Source organism: Ranitomeya imitator, chromosome 5 (genome assembly GCF_032444005.1).
Source record: "Ranitomeya imitator isolate aRanImi1 chromosome 5, aRanImi1.pri, whole genome shotgun sequence".
NCBI lineage: Eukaryota > Metazoa > Chordata > Amphibia > Anura > Dendrobatidae > Ranitomeya > Ranitomeya imitator.
In genome coordinates, this window is record NC_091286.1 from 405,067,732 (window position 1) to 405,086,076 (window position 18,345).

The following is an 18,345-nucleotide window of genomic DNA, read 5'->3' on the forward strand; positions in this document are numbered from 1 at the left end:
GTTTGCCAAACCTGGTGTTCTGTGGCAAATGCCAAGCATCCTGCATGGTGTTGGGATGAGCATAACCCCCATCTGTGGACGTCGGGCACTCAGACCATCCTCATGGACACATGCACATTTGTGGCCTGCTAGAGGTCATTTTGCAAGGCTCTGGCAGGGCTTCTCCTGTTCCTGCTTGCACAAAAGCTGAGGTAGCGGTCCTGCTGCTGGGTTGTTGCCCCCTCCACGTCTCCTGGTGTACTGGCCTGTCTCCTGGTAGTGCCTCCAGCCTCTGGACACTACGCTGACAAACACAGCAAACCTTGTCACAGCTCGCATTGATGTGCCATCCTGGATGAGCTGCACTACCTGAGCCACTTGTGTGGGTTGTAGTGTCCTTCTCATGGTCTCATGCTATCATGAGTGTGAAAGCACAATCAACATTCAAAAGTGACCAAAACATCTGCCAGAAAGCATTGGTACCGAGATGTGGTCTGTGGTCCCTACCTGCAGAACCACTCCTTTATTGAGTGTGTCTTGATAATTGCCAATAATGTCCATCTGTTGTATATTTACAGGACATTTCATTACTTTCCCAAATTATGAAAACACAGCACATCCTGCATAGTACTGTACCCAAATCATATTTTAGGAGTCTGTCCATTTCTTATCAACTCCGATTCCACCAAATGGACACCGAATCCAACTGACTCCACAGCCCTGTTTACTACACTAGCTTGAATAAGAAATCATGGAAGAATTGCAATGCTTGTGTAAAGCTCTAGTCAAGAATGCAAACTTCACATTCTGGATCTATTCTGGTTTTCAACATGCTTTGGAGACACATTCACTTTGATGTTGTGAATATATCGAAAACATTAACTTACCAGATTGGTACATAGCAGCCTAGACATTTGAGTCCATATGTGCACACTACTAAATCAATCAATCACAAAACACTGAAATAAAACAGGTCGCCTAAACATGCAAGGTTTAGATTTCGGCACCTGAACAATGATCTGTCCATGCTGACCAAGCGCTGGAATTGTCCCCCAAAAGTGCATTTTTGTAATATGAAACAGATTTCTGGGAGCATTGCACATCAAAATCAGTTTGAGAGGTGCCAACAAGCCACCTGCCATTGTTGTAAATAGAAGATCCTTCTATTTAGTCTCAAAACCACTTCATTTATTGAAGCAGTTTGGGATTCCACTTGGAACCAAGGCTGTTTGCTACACTTGCCCCATTGCATTGGACTGCTCAACATGCACAAACAAGTAAATTAAAACTACAAATCTGCAGAAGAAACCAAAGGGTCAAGCATGCGCTTCTACCACAGAATCTGCCACAATTACAATATGGATGTTCACCATATAAACACTCCAAGTGAAGATACTGCACTGACCTCAACAAGAAGGGTAAAGAAAAAAAACAAAAAACACAACCACAGTAAGTTTTCTGAAAAGCAATTTTCCTATCCCTTTATTGTTGGATGTCGCCAAGATATGCCATCACTTTCACCACTGGGGTCATCATGGCCTCAAATAAACATATGAAGAAGAGTGCTTTTCTCAGAAAATAATTTACCGTATATTGCTTGAAAAAAAATATAAGTTCTAATAGTTTATTTTGATCAATTAAATGCAAAATTAAAGGGAAAAAAAATCAATATAAAAATCAATATTTGGTGTGACCACCATCTGCCTTCTAAACAGCATAAAAGCAGCAATTTATCTAGATAAACATTCACAGTTTTGATGGAACTCGGCAGGGAGGTTGTTCCAAACATCTTGGAAAACTAACCAAAGATATTTTATGGATGTAGGCTGGGGCAAATCCTTCGGTCTCTTAATTTAATGCTACATAGACCTGCTGATGTTGAGGTCAGGGTCCATGAGTGTTGGCAAGCAGCAGTGAAGGTTTCTGGCAGCTGTGTTTAATCAAATGGAGTTTCAAAGGAAAAATTTGTGGATACCATCTGCGCTGCTGTACAAGTAAGGCTATGTGCACACGTTGCGGATTTTGCTGCGGATTTGACTCTGCGGATCTGCAGCTGTTTTCCATGCATTGTACAGTACCATGTAAACGTATGGAAAACAAAATCCGCAGCGCACATGCTGCGGAAAAAAATGCGTGGAAAAGCAGCGTTTTTTCCGCAGCATGTCAATTCTTTGTGCAGATTCCGCAGTGGTTTAGGCTATGTGCACACGTTGCGGATTTGCAGCGTATTTTGCAGTGCAGAAACGCTGCAGATCTGCAATTGATTTACACTACAATGTAAATCAATGAGAGAAAAAAAAGCTGTGCACATGTTGCGGAAAATCCACTGCGGAAACGCTGCGGTTTAAAAGAAGTAGCATGTCACTTCTTTTTTGAGAATCTGCAGTGTTTTTGTACCCATTCCATTATAGAAATCCGCAGGGGTAAAAAAACACAGCAAATCCGCACAAAAAACGCTGCGGATCTGCACAAAAAACGTGACAAATCCGCGGAGGCGTTTTCTGTCAGGAGAGGCAGAATCCGCACCAGAAATTCCTAAGGCTAATCCGCAACGTGTGCACATAGCCTAATACCTGCTCCTCAAAAGGAATCCGCAGGTGTAAAACCGCAGGTGGAATCCGTACAAAAAACCACGGTAAATCTGCAGGTAATCTGCAGTGCGGTTTACCTGAGAATTTTGCAAAAACAGTGTGGAAAAATCCGCACACCAATCTGCAACGTGTGCACATAGCCTTACGGTCCAGATGCATAATTGATGAAAAAATGGGGTATTTATTCTCTCAACACATTTCGAAGAAGATGCATCTCCTGAGGAAGATGTCCCAGTGACTTTGAATCGCCTTGAGAGAATACAGAATGTTTTCATCTATTAAACATCTGGACTCTTAATTGCGCAGCAGCGTAGATGGTATCCACAAATTCTTCCATTGTAACATTATAATTTGGTCATCGGTTTTACTTGTGTATCTGCAGCAGCTGTCAACTCTGATGAGCCTATATACCACAATATCAAGAAATATCAGGTGAGTGCAAACTGATTTGGAATTTCAAATAACCATCGGATAAGACCCTATTTGCGCCTTTCTTGTCCTATAGCGGTTCTTTGTATCAAATGGAGTTTGACATTTGGTCAATATTAATCATGTACTGAATGCTGAGAAATACAGGCATATGCATAGTCATCGACATCAGTTAGGTGTCTGACTCCAAATTTATTGTGCAGGATGACAACGACCTCAAACATCCAAGGAGGTCAGATCATCACTTGCCAGGACTCCTAGTCCTTTATGTCCTTTATTACATATGTCGGGGTCATTGTCCTGTTGCAGAATAAATCTGGATCCAATCAAATGCCCCCCTGTTGCTATAGCACGGTGGATAACTACCTGCCTATACTGCTCAGAATTGAGGTCACCAAAATATAGACAGTGTTGTCAGCCAAAGAATGCAGCAGACGAAAGACCCGACAGGCTTTCTCCTCTTCAAAATTGTAAGCTTTCTAGCAATGGCCTCAGCTCATAACTGGTAGCAACCAGTGGAACCCAGCTACATCCATCTACTGTTCAGAGAAGTTTGGCCAGAAGTGGTCTTCATAGAAGAATTGCAGCCAAAAACCATATATTCTACATGGAACAAAGGCCAAGTAACTCAACTATGTAAGAAAACAATGGAATTGGGGTGCAGAAAAGTGGCAGCAGGCGTTCTTGACAGTGTCGTTAAAAAAAATGAAATGTCTATCTGTAACAGAAGATAGCTGGGCTGCCTTACAATGGTACAGTAATGAGCAACTAAAAAGGTATATTCTCACCAGCAATGCAAGATTCATTGTGCAGGCAATTACACAGGACAGCAGCAACAACGAAATCCACCAGACGTTCCCAGATAAGGCATCCAGTGCACATAAACATAGAGATATAAAGGTACTTGATATTGGAATGATGAGATAATTTACTGGAACATATGCAAACTAGAGGGCAGAGGACAAACCCATTGGCCAATGCAGTTTCTTGTGAACTGAAAGCCCCTTGAGAAAGCTCATGTTCCCCACCTGACCGATGGGGATGTTTTCTGCTTGGTGCAGTTTGTATATTTTCTAATAAATTAGCGTATTATTCAAGTATCGTTTACAGCTCTCTTTTCAAGTGTACAGTGATGAGTGCCTCCAGACAAAAGTGAAGCATGGTGAAGGTTCATGGCAAATTTAGAGCTGCGTTTCATTAAATGGAGTTTCGTCAAGATTAATGCTGTACTAAATGTTGAGAAATACAGATAATTAGGCATCTTCAACATCAGGAAGGTGTCTGGATCCAAATTTATTCTGCAGGAAGACAATGACCTCAAGAATGCAGCCAAAGTCACTAAGAACTATCTGCGGCATAAAAAAAAAAAAAAAAGATCTCATCATAGAGCCTTGTTTGGGATTACATAGAGACAGAAGGTTGTACACAAGCCAACATCCACAAAAGATCTGCGGTTGGTTCTCCAAGATGTTAGGAAAAACCTTGTTACTAAGCTATTTCAAAAACTATGTGCAAATGTACCAAGAATTGACGCGGTTTACAAGGCAAAGAGTGAGCACACCAAATATTGAATCGATTTATATTTCTCATTTATGTTAATTGATAAAACTATTAAAATTTATATTTTAAAAAATTCCAATCACACCTGCCTATATCTTTTGAACAGTACTGTATAGGTTAAACAATGGTTTTTGTAACATGACGTTAGAGGCCTAAAGCAAGTCACCAATTGTTACTATACCCCATTATAAGAAATATTCCGCTAAACTCAGGCTCAGATTAGACCAAGATTAATTCTATGTTCACACGTTGCATTTTTTTAATGCAAATTTTAAGCTATGAGATTTCTGAAATTTCACTCACACTGATTTTTTCCTGACTGAATTGGAAAACTGCATGTCACTTTTTTCACCTATGGAAAGCAAGGAGTAAGTGCAAAAACGCATAAAAAAAACGCAGTTATCAGGTTTTGCTATGTTTTTGGAGAAAAAGTTGAATTACATATATACCGTATATACTCGAGTATAAGCCGAAATTTTCAGCCAACATTTTTGGGCTGAAAGTAACCCTCTCGGCTTATACTCGAGTCATACCCGGGGGTCGGCAGGGGAGGGGGAGCGGAGCTGGGTAACTATACTCACAGTCTCCGGGCGAGGTCCCTGCACCGGCAGCTTCTTCCTGTAGTGAGCGGTCACATGGTACCGCTCATTACAGTAATGAATATGGACTCCCATAGGGGTGGAGCGGCATATTCATTACTGTAATGAGCAGTACCATGTGACTGCTCAATACAGGAAGAAGCTGCCGGCGCCGGAGAACAGACGTGCAGGGACCGCGCCAGGAGCAGGTGAGTTTAACGTAGTGCGCGATATTCACCTGCTCACCATTCCACCGTCGGCGCCGCTGTGTCTTCCCCGTCCTCTGCAGTGACGTGCAGGTCAGAGGGCGCGGTGACGCGATTAGCAATATAGCAAGTGCCGGGGGCCCAAGAGGGGAGTATGTGATTTTTAACTTTTTTAATCGCAGCAACAGCATATGGGGCAAATATCTGTATGGAGCATCTTATGGGGCCATGTGCAGCATTATATGGGGCAATTATCTGCATGGAGCACCTTATGGGGCCATAATACGCATTTGTGGAGCATAATATGGGGCATATTTTAATATGGGGCATCTTATGGAGCCCATCAAACTGTATGGAGTATTATATGGGGCGTATTTTGTATGGAACATTATAAGGGGCCCATCATGAACTGTATGGAGCATTATATGAGGCTCCTGATTCAATATGGATATTCAAAAACACGTAACTTACTAATGTCTCAATTAAATTTTACCTTTATTGGTATCTAGTTTTATTTTTGACATTTACTGGTAGCTGCTGCATTTTCCACCCTAGGCTTATACTCGAGTCATTAAGTTTTCCCAGTTTTTTTGTGACAAAATTGGGGGGGGGGCAATAAACTTTATCAGCATGCGCAAGAGAAGAGCAGGTTTTGCCTGTAGAGAAAAAAAAAAACGCAGCAAAAACACAAAGTGTTAACATAGCCTGAAGCAGTATTTAAAACTGCACGGTAAAACCTGCACACAGTTGAGTAAGGTTGAATAAGGGCTTGTGCACTTGTTGCAGTTTCGGTGTGTTTTTTGCCATGCAGATTTGTTAGCAAAACCTGAAGCAATCCTGATGCCAGCAAAGTGAATGAGAAACCTGATGCGTCATGCACACGTTGCTTATTTGAGACTTGCAGATTTGGTGCAGAAAATAATCTGCAACACATCCATTTACTGTGAATTTTTGACAGTGTTTTTCACCATTGACTTCACTCAAATCAGTCAAAAGCACCGGGCAAATACGCATAAATAAAACTCGCTTTTTTTGCAGCTGCTTTTTTCCTGCCAAACTAATATGGGTATAGCTATACCGTATACAATTACTTATGTGCCAGCTTGGAAGAAAACAGGGCCGACCATTCCTAAAGCCTGTATATTCACTTTAAAGTTGGAATTAAGGGAACTCTGGTCTTTCAGAAAATTGAGATAGTAAGTAACATGTTACAACATTTTAGCTTTGTAAGAGACAGTAATAAGAAATCCATAAAAAGTTTTTCATCAAGTTCAAGCAGAACATGAACGGCAGACAAAACATGCAGGCATGAAGAGCAAATACAGCAGAGACAGATTTTACACTGATACCTGATATGTGACGTCTGACGCCTCCAACAACCAAAATAACCGGTTTAGCCAAACAAACAGAGCGCTAACAAAGCCGCAGAAAGAATGCAGAGATCCGGGCAGTACTGAGCGAATATACAAGGAACACTGGGACGACTGCTTTATGCTCATAGCTTGGGTTTTCAAACGTCCAGCTTAGACCATAAATGTGAGCTCAGAGGCAGCGGAAGGTGAAAATGTAGCCATCACATTCAGGTGTCTGGAGGCTGGCATGTTGGACTGCTTACAACATGACATGTTTTGCTGAGAAATAAAAGGACTGCCAGTAGAGACAGGATTGGGGGGGGCGCTCAAGGCAACCTATAGCCTGATCACAAAGGAAAAAAAAATATGCATGATCTGTGTAATGTAAATAGCATACTAAGGCATTGTAAAAAAAAATATTATAGATTCAAAGATGATCAAAAAGGGTCCAATATAAACTCTGCAACTATAAAACACAGCCATATCAGAGCTAAGCCCCACCACACAAGACAGCGGATCACAGCTAAAGACACTCACATTGCAGGCTTCGCTGATCGGGACCGGGGTACCAGAAATCTGGGTGCACATCGAGGGGGTGATGGGAGGTTGACCGAGCTCTGGATGTCGAACGACTCCTCTCCTTATTTCCAAAGCAGAGAACCAGGACCATTCTGGCTATAGATGGCAAATCCAATACCACTCATTGAGCAGATATAGCCTACACTTCATTAAACCGCCAAGAGGTGCCGGCTGCAGACACATCCATCTTTGCTCTGCATACGTGGTCTTGTTCAGAACCAGCCAAAATCCATCTCCACGAAATAGCTCCCATCTATACTCTTCTTATGGCACGTCATGCAGTTCTGCTCTGTCAGATGTGGCTTTCTAGCTTATGTCCTCTTGCAGGAGTTCATGCCTTGTTGATCAGGCGCCTCCTCCTCTTCCTCCTCTCCCACGCTTTTACCTTGCGGAGGGGTGGGTAGCATGTCTCTCAGCAACTAAGTCAAACAATATAGTTACCTGCAGGGTGTAGGCTGGCCTTCATCTACTTATATGTGCAGCAAAGGCTTTGTGACAGAATGGTACAAGGTAACAATAGTCCCTATCCATTGTAGGCTATGAATACACCTGGTGCCACTGGAGCTTACAGAACAGACTGAATTATTCACCATCAACACAGCGAAAACAGCAAAGACCGATATTCGTATGGGGCAGCCCCTGATTACAAGTTATCTGAACGGTGTCACATTAGTACAAACTGTACGACCAATGACACTGTTCCCAAACAGCCAATAGGTTCATCATATACAGTAGAAATGATGGTGAAATTAGAAAGCGCTTTGGGGGCAGTTTGGAGAAAAACACATGTCAGGCAAGTCAGTAGTGGAGGTTGTCAAAGACCTTTTCCTTAGGACAGGTCATCAATATCTGATCGGTGGGATTGCGACACTTGGCACACCCGCCAGTTCCCGATGTCGGACGGATGTACTCTGTTACAGGGCACAACTACACAGCTAGGTTAACTACATCGTGGCCTCAGGATGGGAATTCACATCCACCGCTACTGATGTGCAACTCTGCAGTTTGGCACATCCGGCCAACACCGGATCGGCGGTGTCCAGAATATCATACACCCACAGATCAGATATTAACGCCTATCCAAAGACGTATCAGCAATATAAAAGTACTGCTCCACTCCTTAATAGAGAACCTTTAGAACAAATATATGACTTTTCCAAAACACAGTATAGAGTGATGCATGCCTCCAAGTCACTGTATAAAAAGGCAGGATCCTGGAAAAGTTGGGTTGACTGTTGCAGTATACAGGATTGATCAAATATTTCCTTGTCAGGCGTTTCCGCAAAAATCTGCTGCTTGTTTTTTTTGTCACAACAGATAGCTTCCCCTCCCCCATACAAACCCAGGTTGTAGTTACTATTTAGTATTCACAAACTAATAGTTTTCTGAAAACATCCATGGAAATGTTATCTCCAGTGGACATGTGTTGCTTTACCCCACCCTCCATACACAATCCGCATTGTAAGCGAATGCAGGGCTGGAATAAAAATCCTGAGAACCAGCAATGCAGTACAGACAAACCAGTTTCTGAATGCTAGTAAAATGCAAACAATGTTATGCATACAGTAGAAGGCAAATGTGTGTCTGCTGTCCAAGAAGATCCCATGCGGGAAAAAAAAAGGGCCAGACTCTGCTGAAAGCTTGTGACCACAACAAAGGCATGTAGGTAGCACCACACCACAGCCTTGGGTATGGCCATGCGCAGTTCACATAAACACCATCCTGCCTAACCCACTCCCCCATCCTTTTTAAAAACCATAATCATTGCGGGGTTGACTCCGCTGCTTCACAAGGTAGACACAGGAACGGTTCTGGTAATAGATCACCTGTTGGTTTACTAAGGACAGCATAAAACCTTAGCTAGCAGGGTTCAGAAAAATAAACAAAGCCTTTCTGGCATAACGGTAGAACAAGAAAAAATATCCATCAGAGTCTTTTTCCTGCATGCTTCACCGCAGGTAGCACACAGCATCCTCAGCTCCTCCTGGAGCCACATGGGAGTTCCACCTCTCCCAAGACACAGCCCAGATGTCCATGTATTTAACAAAACCATGTGATGATCACATGACCGTGACATCACTGCAGGTCCTGTTTATTCACATGCCGATGTTGGCTCTGCAGGAGGAGATATGGTGAGCACCCTTCCTCCTATTCTACGGGTGCTCACATAAAACCAACCCATATATAACTGGAGGAAATATATCCTGGTCTTACATTACTGATGCCAATATGCACAGTGACATCTCCCTCTTCATACACTGTGCCAGTGACCCTGTCACACCATCTTATGTTCTGTTGCGATAGCCACATGAAGGCTTTTTTTTTAATGATATTTTTCTTAAGTTGTAGTTTTGAATTATACTATTCAGTTTATCATATAATGTACTGAAAAATTAGAAAAAAAATTAAAAAAAGTTGAGTGCAATGAAGAATATATCACTCATTAGCAGTACAAATCACCTCAAACGTTTTTTTTTTTCATGTAAGTACAATTACAGCGACACCAATCACATTTTAGTGGTTAACAGAAGAAGAATGGGAAAAAAGTGAACTTCTGTATTGCCATTTTCAGAGACCTATAATTTTTTTTTCTATTTTCCTGTTGATAAAGACGATTTTATTTTGTGTTCCGAGCTGTAGTTTTTATTGGGATTTTTTTTTTTTTAAGATACATTCGAAATTTTGATCACCTATTTAATTTTTTTTCCGTTTCGGGAGAGGAAAGGTGAGGAGAATTTTTTTTATTTTTTTTTAAATAAGTTAACCTACCGTATATGATAAACGCCATTAAAAAAAAAAATAAATTAAAAAATTTAGAATAGGTTTCATTTTTTTTTACATTTCTTAAATATCCATGCCGGGACCAAGGGTACAGTGAAAGTACCGGTAATTTTTTTTAAGCTTTGCACTATCTATTGCTGGCTGTGGAATGATTTACCAGTAACTGAAAATCAGTCAGCGAGATGGTCGTGCCAATTTACGGCAGAAGCTGTACCACCATTGGATTTTATGGATCTACCCTAAAGTTCAGCTCAACTTTCCTGTGCTCGCAAATCAGCTGTGAGGAGGTTAGAACAAGATAGGATTTATAAAAATCATCAGAACTGCTCAATGACGGATTGTCAGTTACATGAGCCAGTAATAGACAGTGAAACTATGAGGGTAGAAAACGAAAAGGGTGCAAAATTCTTAATGAAACACAGTTATAAGTCCAGGAGTCTCGGCAGGTGTAAAGGTCGGAATATTATCGGAATTGCTCACCAAGTCAATGAATAACCCCTTCAAAAAACGGGCAATTTAAATAAAACGCTGTAGATGACCACTTGTTTTAATGGCTTCAGTTTAGTGTCTGTGTTTCCACATCCAACCCCCTCCCCCCCCCCCCCCCCCCCAAGGAAGCCAACACGAAACGCGTGTCGGGACTCCATCTGGACACGCACGGGCACACACGCACCTTATGGGCAAGAAACACCGCTTCTAATTTGTTTTTTTATTCACATACGGAGGATTAGAGTTAGAGTTTTTCCTGGTGTACATGCCAAATGAGAGCCATTAAAAGTTATGTCAGCACACTTGACCCATCTAAATTATTAATATGGGCATACAGGCTAGAGACTGCTGAGGAGAGTGATCCCTCTTTGCCACATATCAGATATGTTGTTGCTGATAAGTCATCTTTTATCACTGAGTTACCTGTTCTAGGCTCTGGGGAGGACGCAGACTAAAAGATAACTCTGCCTCTACAATGTGGTGTACTAGTGCCACCCTCTTAAATGGATGTCACAATGTTAATCAACATCAGGGGTGCACAACCTTTGTTCCAAGCCACCAATTTTGTGATTGCACCATTCCTAAGGGCCTCAAAAATTTGAAGGGGCATTCTGATCTATATTTGTACAGTACTGTATAAATAGACACCATAATCTAATACATTGAGGCTCCATTTGTGGAACTTCCAAATTTGTAGACAACAACAATTCTCTGCTCCCCTATTTAGCGAGTTGTTGTTGATGAGAATGACCGGAGATGGCTGGGGACCATAAAACGTGACATCACAAACCACGTGTGGCCCCAAGGCATCAGGCTGTGCACCCATGTTCAGCTCACCCAGTAGAAACATTCGTCTGTAGTCCACAGTGTCCGAGCAAGGAAAAAACATCTTTGTCTGACGTTGAAACTTGTGCATATGGAAAGAAAGATCCAGCTCCAGGAATAAAAAGTATCAAAAATGTATTTGAACATATTAAAATTTGGAAAAATGCTGAAAAGCGAAAAATTACATCATTTGGACGGAAGCTACCATGTAGTCGCTGCACACGTTTCTAATACAAACGGCGCTCTTAGACTTCAGCATGAATTTTAATATGTTTAAATAATTTTTTTTACACTTTTTATTCCTGGAGCTGGATTTTTCTTTCCATGTGCACCCATGTTCTACATAGTCCATAGAGATGAACGGTATATCTGACTCTTCTTAAATGGAAAAAAAATAGAACAAGCGTTTCGATAATTTAAAATGAACTTCTGTAAAATGCAGCTCTTCTCAATGTTTATTGCTTTCAGGAGAAAGTAGTGTGTGTGTACTAGCGACATTATACACAAATGTCCACATCCTAACTTCCCCTAAAAGTCCTTCACAAAACTATTTCTTCAGCGTTTTTAAATACTTAAACGATCAGCAAGTTTTTGCTATTTAGTCTGAGAGTAGCAGAAAAAAGGGCAGATTTCAGGAATGTGTCACCTACTGGACTATGTGCTGTAGTTTAGGTACAATCAGTGTTTTATCAGCAGGAGATTATCACTGCAGGACTAGGTCTCATACACCTGGCAGTCAGTCTTATCTGTGTAACCCCGCCCCCACCTCTGATTGGCAGTTTGCCAATCCTAGGTGTGGGCGGGGTCATGCAGAGCTCAAAAATTCTGACCACTGCTACATCTACAGCAGGGAAACAGGAGTTGTATCAAAACCTCACCAAGCAGATCAGAAAGTGATACATCCCTGTAATCAGGTTTTCTGCCCCTACATAATACTGCTCTCAGATTACATAGCAAAACCCCGCTGACCAATTCCCTTTAAATAAATCTAAGTGATAATTCTGGTCTATTTGTTTAACCCATTACTCCCCAAATTTTCTGGTATTTCCAGTGTGTTTCTAACTCTTTAAAGTTGACGTGTGTTATCCCATATTTAGGGAGGCGTTGTTTATGCCAAAAAACAAGATGAGCAGCTGCGTACATAATCACTATGTGACTAAGTAGGACATCCGTGAACACTTGGGCATTGGGATCCTAGAGAGTTTGTACCATTTGTATGTAGCAAACTATTAAAAAAAAAAAAAAAAAAAGGAGGTGTGGAGTATCAACAGTTTTGGGTTAGGCGAGAGAACTACAACTACAGCTTTGTCAAGAAGCTGGCATACATAAGATAGTTGGCTAAGGCCCTGTTCACAACAGGTTAATGGCCTCAGTTTGTTTTATATATTACAATCACCTTACAAAATAAAAATTCCAACTTTGGCCTCTGTCACCTATAGTCAACTATCCACTCTGAAATAATGGAGGAAAAAAAAAAAAAAAAGTTAGTGCTTGTTCACGAGGCTGAAGATTTTTTTTTTTCCACCTGCAGAAAAAAGGCAGCATTTTACAGTACCAGCAAAGTGAATGAGATTTCTGAAATCTCATGCACACTGCTTATTTTTTTCCTTGCAGATTACAGTAAATCTAAAGCAGTTTAAAATCTGCAGTATGTCAATTTTTTTACCAATTCAAATGAATAGAACAAAAATGCAAGTAAAAATGCATACAAATAATAATTGCAAGGTCATTCTTGCAATGCATTACTGGGGGAGAGGGGGATTTTATGATGGATCCAGTGCACAACGGATGGCCATCCATCACAATCAGTTGCTAATACAAGTCTGAGAAAAAAAAAAGGATTCAGCAGAAACATTTGCTGGATCAGTTTTTTTTACAAAACCGACGCATTGTGATGGAAAAAGAAAGACGCAAGTGTGAAAGAGGCCTTAAACTGTATGAAATGTATGCTGGTTGAGGAAGTAGAATAAGTTAAGTTTAGAAATGGAAAAATATAAAAGTAAAAAAATAAAATAAATGGAGAATAAAATCACTCAAAGATTTATACTAAGAAAACTTAGCTTAGAATACAATGTGGTAATTTGAAAGTATAGGGATTAAAAATACCGGTTTTTACGTACCGGTAATAGGATTTACGGAGCCACGACAGCACCCCTACGAGAGAGGGGATCCGCCCACCTTCCGGACAGGAACCTACAGGATTTAAAGGGGCGGTCCCCCTCACCACTCCAGTTTGTGTTTCAGAGTATAAGGGACACCGCCATTGAGTTAGTACATAAACATATAGACTTAAACATTACTAAATAGCATCACCTTCTAAAGAGTGATTTTTTAACAAGCACATTTTCCCCAAAGGGTGCAGAAACCAGTGAACAACTACCTATTACCGGTACGTAAAAACCGGTTTTCCTATCGCCACGACAGCACCCCTACGAGAGATTTTCAAAGATCAATCACCTGGGAGGGACTACAGCACTAAGTACTGTACAGCCAAAAACTAAATTGGCCTCTGAAGATAAATCAAGACGATAATGTCTATAAAAGGTGGAAAGAGATGACCACGTTGCCGCCTTACATATTACGTCTATGGAGACGTCCGCTCTTTCCGCCCAGGATGAGGCCATGGCTCGAGTAGAGTGGGCCCTGATGCCATCTGGTGGTGTCTGGCCTTTAGCAGTATAAGCAAGATATATGGCATCTCTTATCCATCTGGCGATGGGCGAGTGTAACAAAAGCGTCTCTTTCCTTGGATTCTGAAAGGAAACAAACAGAGCCCTACTCTGCCTCCATGGTTCTGTTCTATGTAGGTACTCTAATAGAGCTCTTCTAACATCTAACTTGTGATATTTCTGCTCGTCAGCTGAATTCGGATTGTCACAGAAAGATGGTAAAATTATTTCTTGACTCCTATGAAATTTGGAAGCTACTTTTGGTAGGTATGCTGGGTCTGGTTTTAATACTACCCTATCCTGAAAGACCATTAAATAAGGAGGATCTATCGACAAAGCTTGTAAATCACTCACTCTCCTAGCAGAGGTCAGGGCTACTAGGAAGGCTGTTTTTAAGGTTAAATTTTTTATGGAGACAGAATCTAATGGCTCAAAGGGGGGTTCTGTTAAGGCGTCTAAAACCAAATTTAAATCCCATGGTGGTAATCTAGGGATAAACACTGGGTTACTACGTTCAGTGGCCCTAATAAATCGGGAAACCCATCTATTTCCCGCCACATCGCTGTTATATAACGCCCCCAAAGCTGATACTTGGACTCTAAGGGTATTTACCGCCAAGCCCAATTCTCGGCCCTTCTGTAAAAACTCCAGAATAGCCGGAATTGGAACCTTGCCTGAAAAGGGATTTTGGTAGAAGGCAAGGAACTTTTTCCAAGTTTTAGCATAGATCTTGGTAGTAACCTCTTTCCGGCTATTTAAAAGGGTAGATATGAGAGCCTCTGAAAACCCTCTTCTCCTCAACAACTCCCTCTCAAATTCCACGCCGTCAGATGCAGGGATTCCACATTGGGGTAAAGGAATGGACCCTGAGAAATAAGCTCCGGGCTGGTCGGCAGTACCCAGGGGTCGGACACAGACATTGCCCTGAGTAACGAGAACCATGCCCTCCTGGGCCAAAAGGGGGCAATCAGGATCACTCTCGCCCTCTCCTCCCTGATCTTCCTGAGTACTATAGGGATCAGACACATGGGGGGGGGGAACGCATAAACCAGAGGGAAATCCCAGTGTATTTGAAGGGAGTCTATTATACAGGGCTTGTCCGCCACCTGAAGAGAAGCGAACTTCCTGGTCTGTCTGTTCTCTCTCGTTGCAAATAGATCGATAACGGGCAACCCCCATAGGTCTACTATCTGTTTGAACACCCGACGATTCAGAACCCATTCTCCCTGACGTAGAGAATGACGGCTGAGGTAATCTGCCTCTGTGTTGAGCTCTCCCCGAATGTGAACGGCTTATAGAGAGCGAAAGTGGGCTTCGGCTATTTCGAGTATGTCTGTGGCGGTGTTCATTAGGGATCTTGACCTTGTACCCCCTTGATGGTTGAGATACGCCACTACTGTTGTGTTGTCTGTCTGGACTCTTACATGTGAATCCTGCAGAGATGGAAGCAACCTGAGTAAGGCCTTCTTTACTGCCGTGAGCTCTTTCCAATTTGAGGACTCTTGAGCCTCTAAGAGAGACCATTGCCCTTGAGTCCAAACATCTCCTATGTGAGCTCCCCATCCTATTGGACTGGCATCGGTTGTGACCGTGTTGTCTGGTACTATACTCCAGCGTACTCCTTTTCCTAAATGTCTCCTGTTTAACCACCATCTCAGACTGTATAGAGTGGCGGTGGATAGCCTGAGTCTTCCGCCTAATTGCCCTTGAAGACTCCTCTCTGCATCCAAGACTTGGGCCTGCAACACCCGAGTGTGGAATTGAGCCCACTGGACGGCTGGTATGCAAGACGTTGGGGATCCCAGAAGGGACATAGCGTCTCTCAAAGTCAGATCTGGCCTCCTTGTTACCGTACTGACTTTGTGCACAATCCTCTGCTTTTTTTCTTCCGGAAGGAAACATTGTTGCTCTTCCGAATCTAGCAGACTACCCAGGAAGGTCTGAGTTTTTAATGGTTCCAATCTTGATTTTTCCATATTGACTATCCACCCCAAGTCCTGTAAGGAAGATATTACATGATTTAGGCGAGTACTACACTGAAAAAACGAATTTCCCACTACCAGGAAGTCATCCAAGTAGGGTACAATTAATGTATCCTGTTCTCTGACATAGGCCATTACTTCCGCCATGACTTTAGTAAACAACCTCGGTGCCATAGATAGACCAAATGGCATTGCAGTAAACAAAGTGTCTGACCTGGTCGTTTAAGCGCACCGCCATTCTGAGGAATTGTTGATGATCCTGGTGAATGGGCAGATGGTAATACACATCTTTTAAATCCAGGACTGTCATAACATCTGGGAAAAAGAAGTTTAGTCGCCGTTTTAATAGATTTCATCTTAAAGGCATGATACTCTAGATGTTTGTTCAATCTCCGTAAATTTATGATGGTTCGAAAGGATCCATCTGGCTTGGAGATTAAAAATAAAGGGAAACAGAACCCTTTCCCCTGCTGATGTTTCGGAACCTCCACTATAACTTCCTTCCGTCTTAACATATGGACCTCTTTTTCAAGGGCCTTTTGTTGGTCTAAGGAATCAGGGGCAGTCAAGAAACAAAAATCAGAAGGTTTTTCCCGAAACTCTAATTTTAACCCTGAATCAATTATACCTAAAACCCAATTACTCGCAGTTATTTTAGCCCACTGCGCATAGAAATATTTTAACCTGCCCCCTACTGGAAGATCTTTACTAGCGATAATTTCTTCTTCTTGAGGAAGATGATGAAGCATTAAAGTCCGAACCTTTTTTTGGGGGGGGTCTGTTGGTTCCCAGTCTCGGTTGTGGTAAGGTCTTCGGTATTGGAAGCGTCTCCTGAAGGTATTCCTAAAGGTAGGATTGAAAGCTTTAGGAAAACCAATACCGGGCCAAACAGGTACTCACCCCTACACGGTATTGTACACAGTTTAGCTCTCGCCTGGGCATCTCCTTTCCAGGTCTTAAGCCATAAGGCTCGGCGAGCAGCGTTTGAGAGGCCTGCTGATCTTGCCGCTAATTTTAAAGAATCCACCAATGCATCCGCTAAATACGCCACCCCTTCCCGTATTTGCGAAAGGGAGTTCAGCATCTGGTCTCTGGGCACCTTGGATTTTAGCTGTTCCTCCAGCTGAGATATCCACACCATGACGGATCTAGCCGTACACGTGCTAGAGATGGCAGGTTTGAACGCCCCTGCAGATGACTCCCATACTTTTTTCAAATACATATCTGCCTTCCTATCTGACGGATCTTTCAGAAGGCCCACGTCCCCCAGCGGCAAAGCACGGGCTTTAGACGTAGAAGCCACCGCTGCATCCACTTTCGGGACTTTCATCCACTCTGCCAGCTCATTATCTTCAAAGGGATACCTTCTTTTAGCTGATGACGGAAGGAAACCCTTATCCTGCTTATCCCATTCTCTTTTTAGAAGAGTCTTATAAAAGGGACTTAACTGTATCCACAACCGGAAATGCTTTACGACTCCTCTGGCACAAGCCCGCAAACATTATGTCCTGTGCGGACCTTGGTTCCTTGCTCTCTGCAACAGCCATGGTAGCTCGGACTCCTTTAACTAACATGTCCATGTTTTCCACCGAGAAACAAGGCCTTCCCTCTTCATCTGAGGAGGATGGAGATGAGGAGCGGGAACATTCCCCTTCTTGCAGGGACAGACTAGATCCTGGAGATAAGTCCCTGCCCGACCTTTCCTGGCGGCTGCCGCTAAGGGAATAACTTATTTCCTCCCTGATGACCGCTCTAAGGTCTGATGACCGAAGGGGAGCTTCCTCTTCTAAGGTCTGACAGATGCAAGCCTGACAAAGCCTCTTGGTATAACTGTCAGGCATTGGAGTCTTGCATAGAGCACATTGCTTGTGCTTAGATTTAGCTGTTTTTTTCCCCTAAAACAAAGCACAAATAACAGACCATATCAGCACCAGGTGTTTAGTTAACACTCACCATTAAGGCTGACTCTGAATACCGGTTCTGGAGGAGTGGGATCCAAATGTGACGCTGGGGCGCTCGCACGCTGCTGCCCCCTTACCACGCTGCTGCTGCTGCTTCTCCTTGAGCGGCCGCTACCGCTCTTACTGCGCTGCTATGTTCCCTCTCCATGAGGGTGCTCGGCGTCCCCTACTGAGGACATGGCTGCACACCTCATTGCATAGGCGTCGCTCTTTTACAGCGCTGCAGCGCTCCTCCCCCGGCTTACCCCGGAAGTGTACTAACTACTTCCGGGTTCACCAGCGCCGGTGTGGACGCTGCACACCGCGCTCAACTGCGGACCAGGACGGCACTGCCCGACTCCTGGGACGCGCTCCACATGGCCAG

At 42.8% G+C, this 18,345-nt stretch overlaps 1 protein-coding gene across 3 annotated transcripts in view; it reads right to left on the reverse strand.

Moving 5' to 3' along the window:
• DVL3 (dishevelled segment polarity protein 3) overlaps positions 1-18,345 on the reverse strand; it is a 112,976-nt gene that overhangs the window by 26,576 nt on the left and 68,055 nt on the right. Inside the window, exon 1 of one of the 3 annotated variants that reach the window (XM_069726980.1) lies at positions 7,233-7,517. The exons of the other annotated variants lie outside the window; for them this stretch is intronic. Coding sequence (XP_069583081.1) covers positions 7,233-7,365 — 133 coding nt within the window. The 5' untranslated portion in view covers positions 7,366-7,517. Of the gene's footprint in view, positions 1-7,232; positions 7,518-18,345 lie in introns of those variants that run through there. 3 annotated transcript variants of the gene reach the window in all.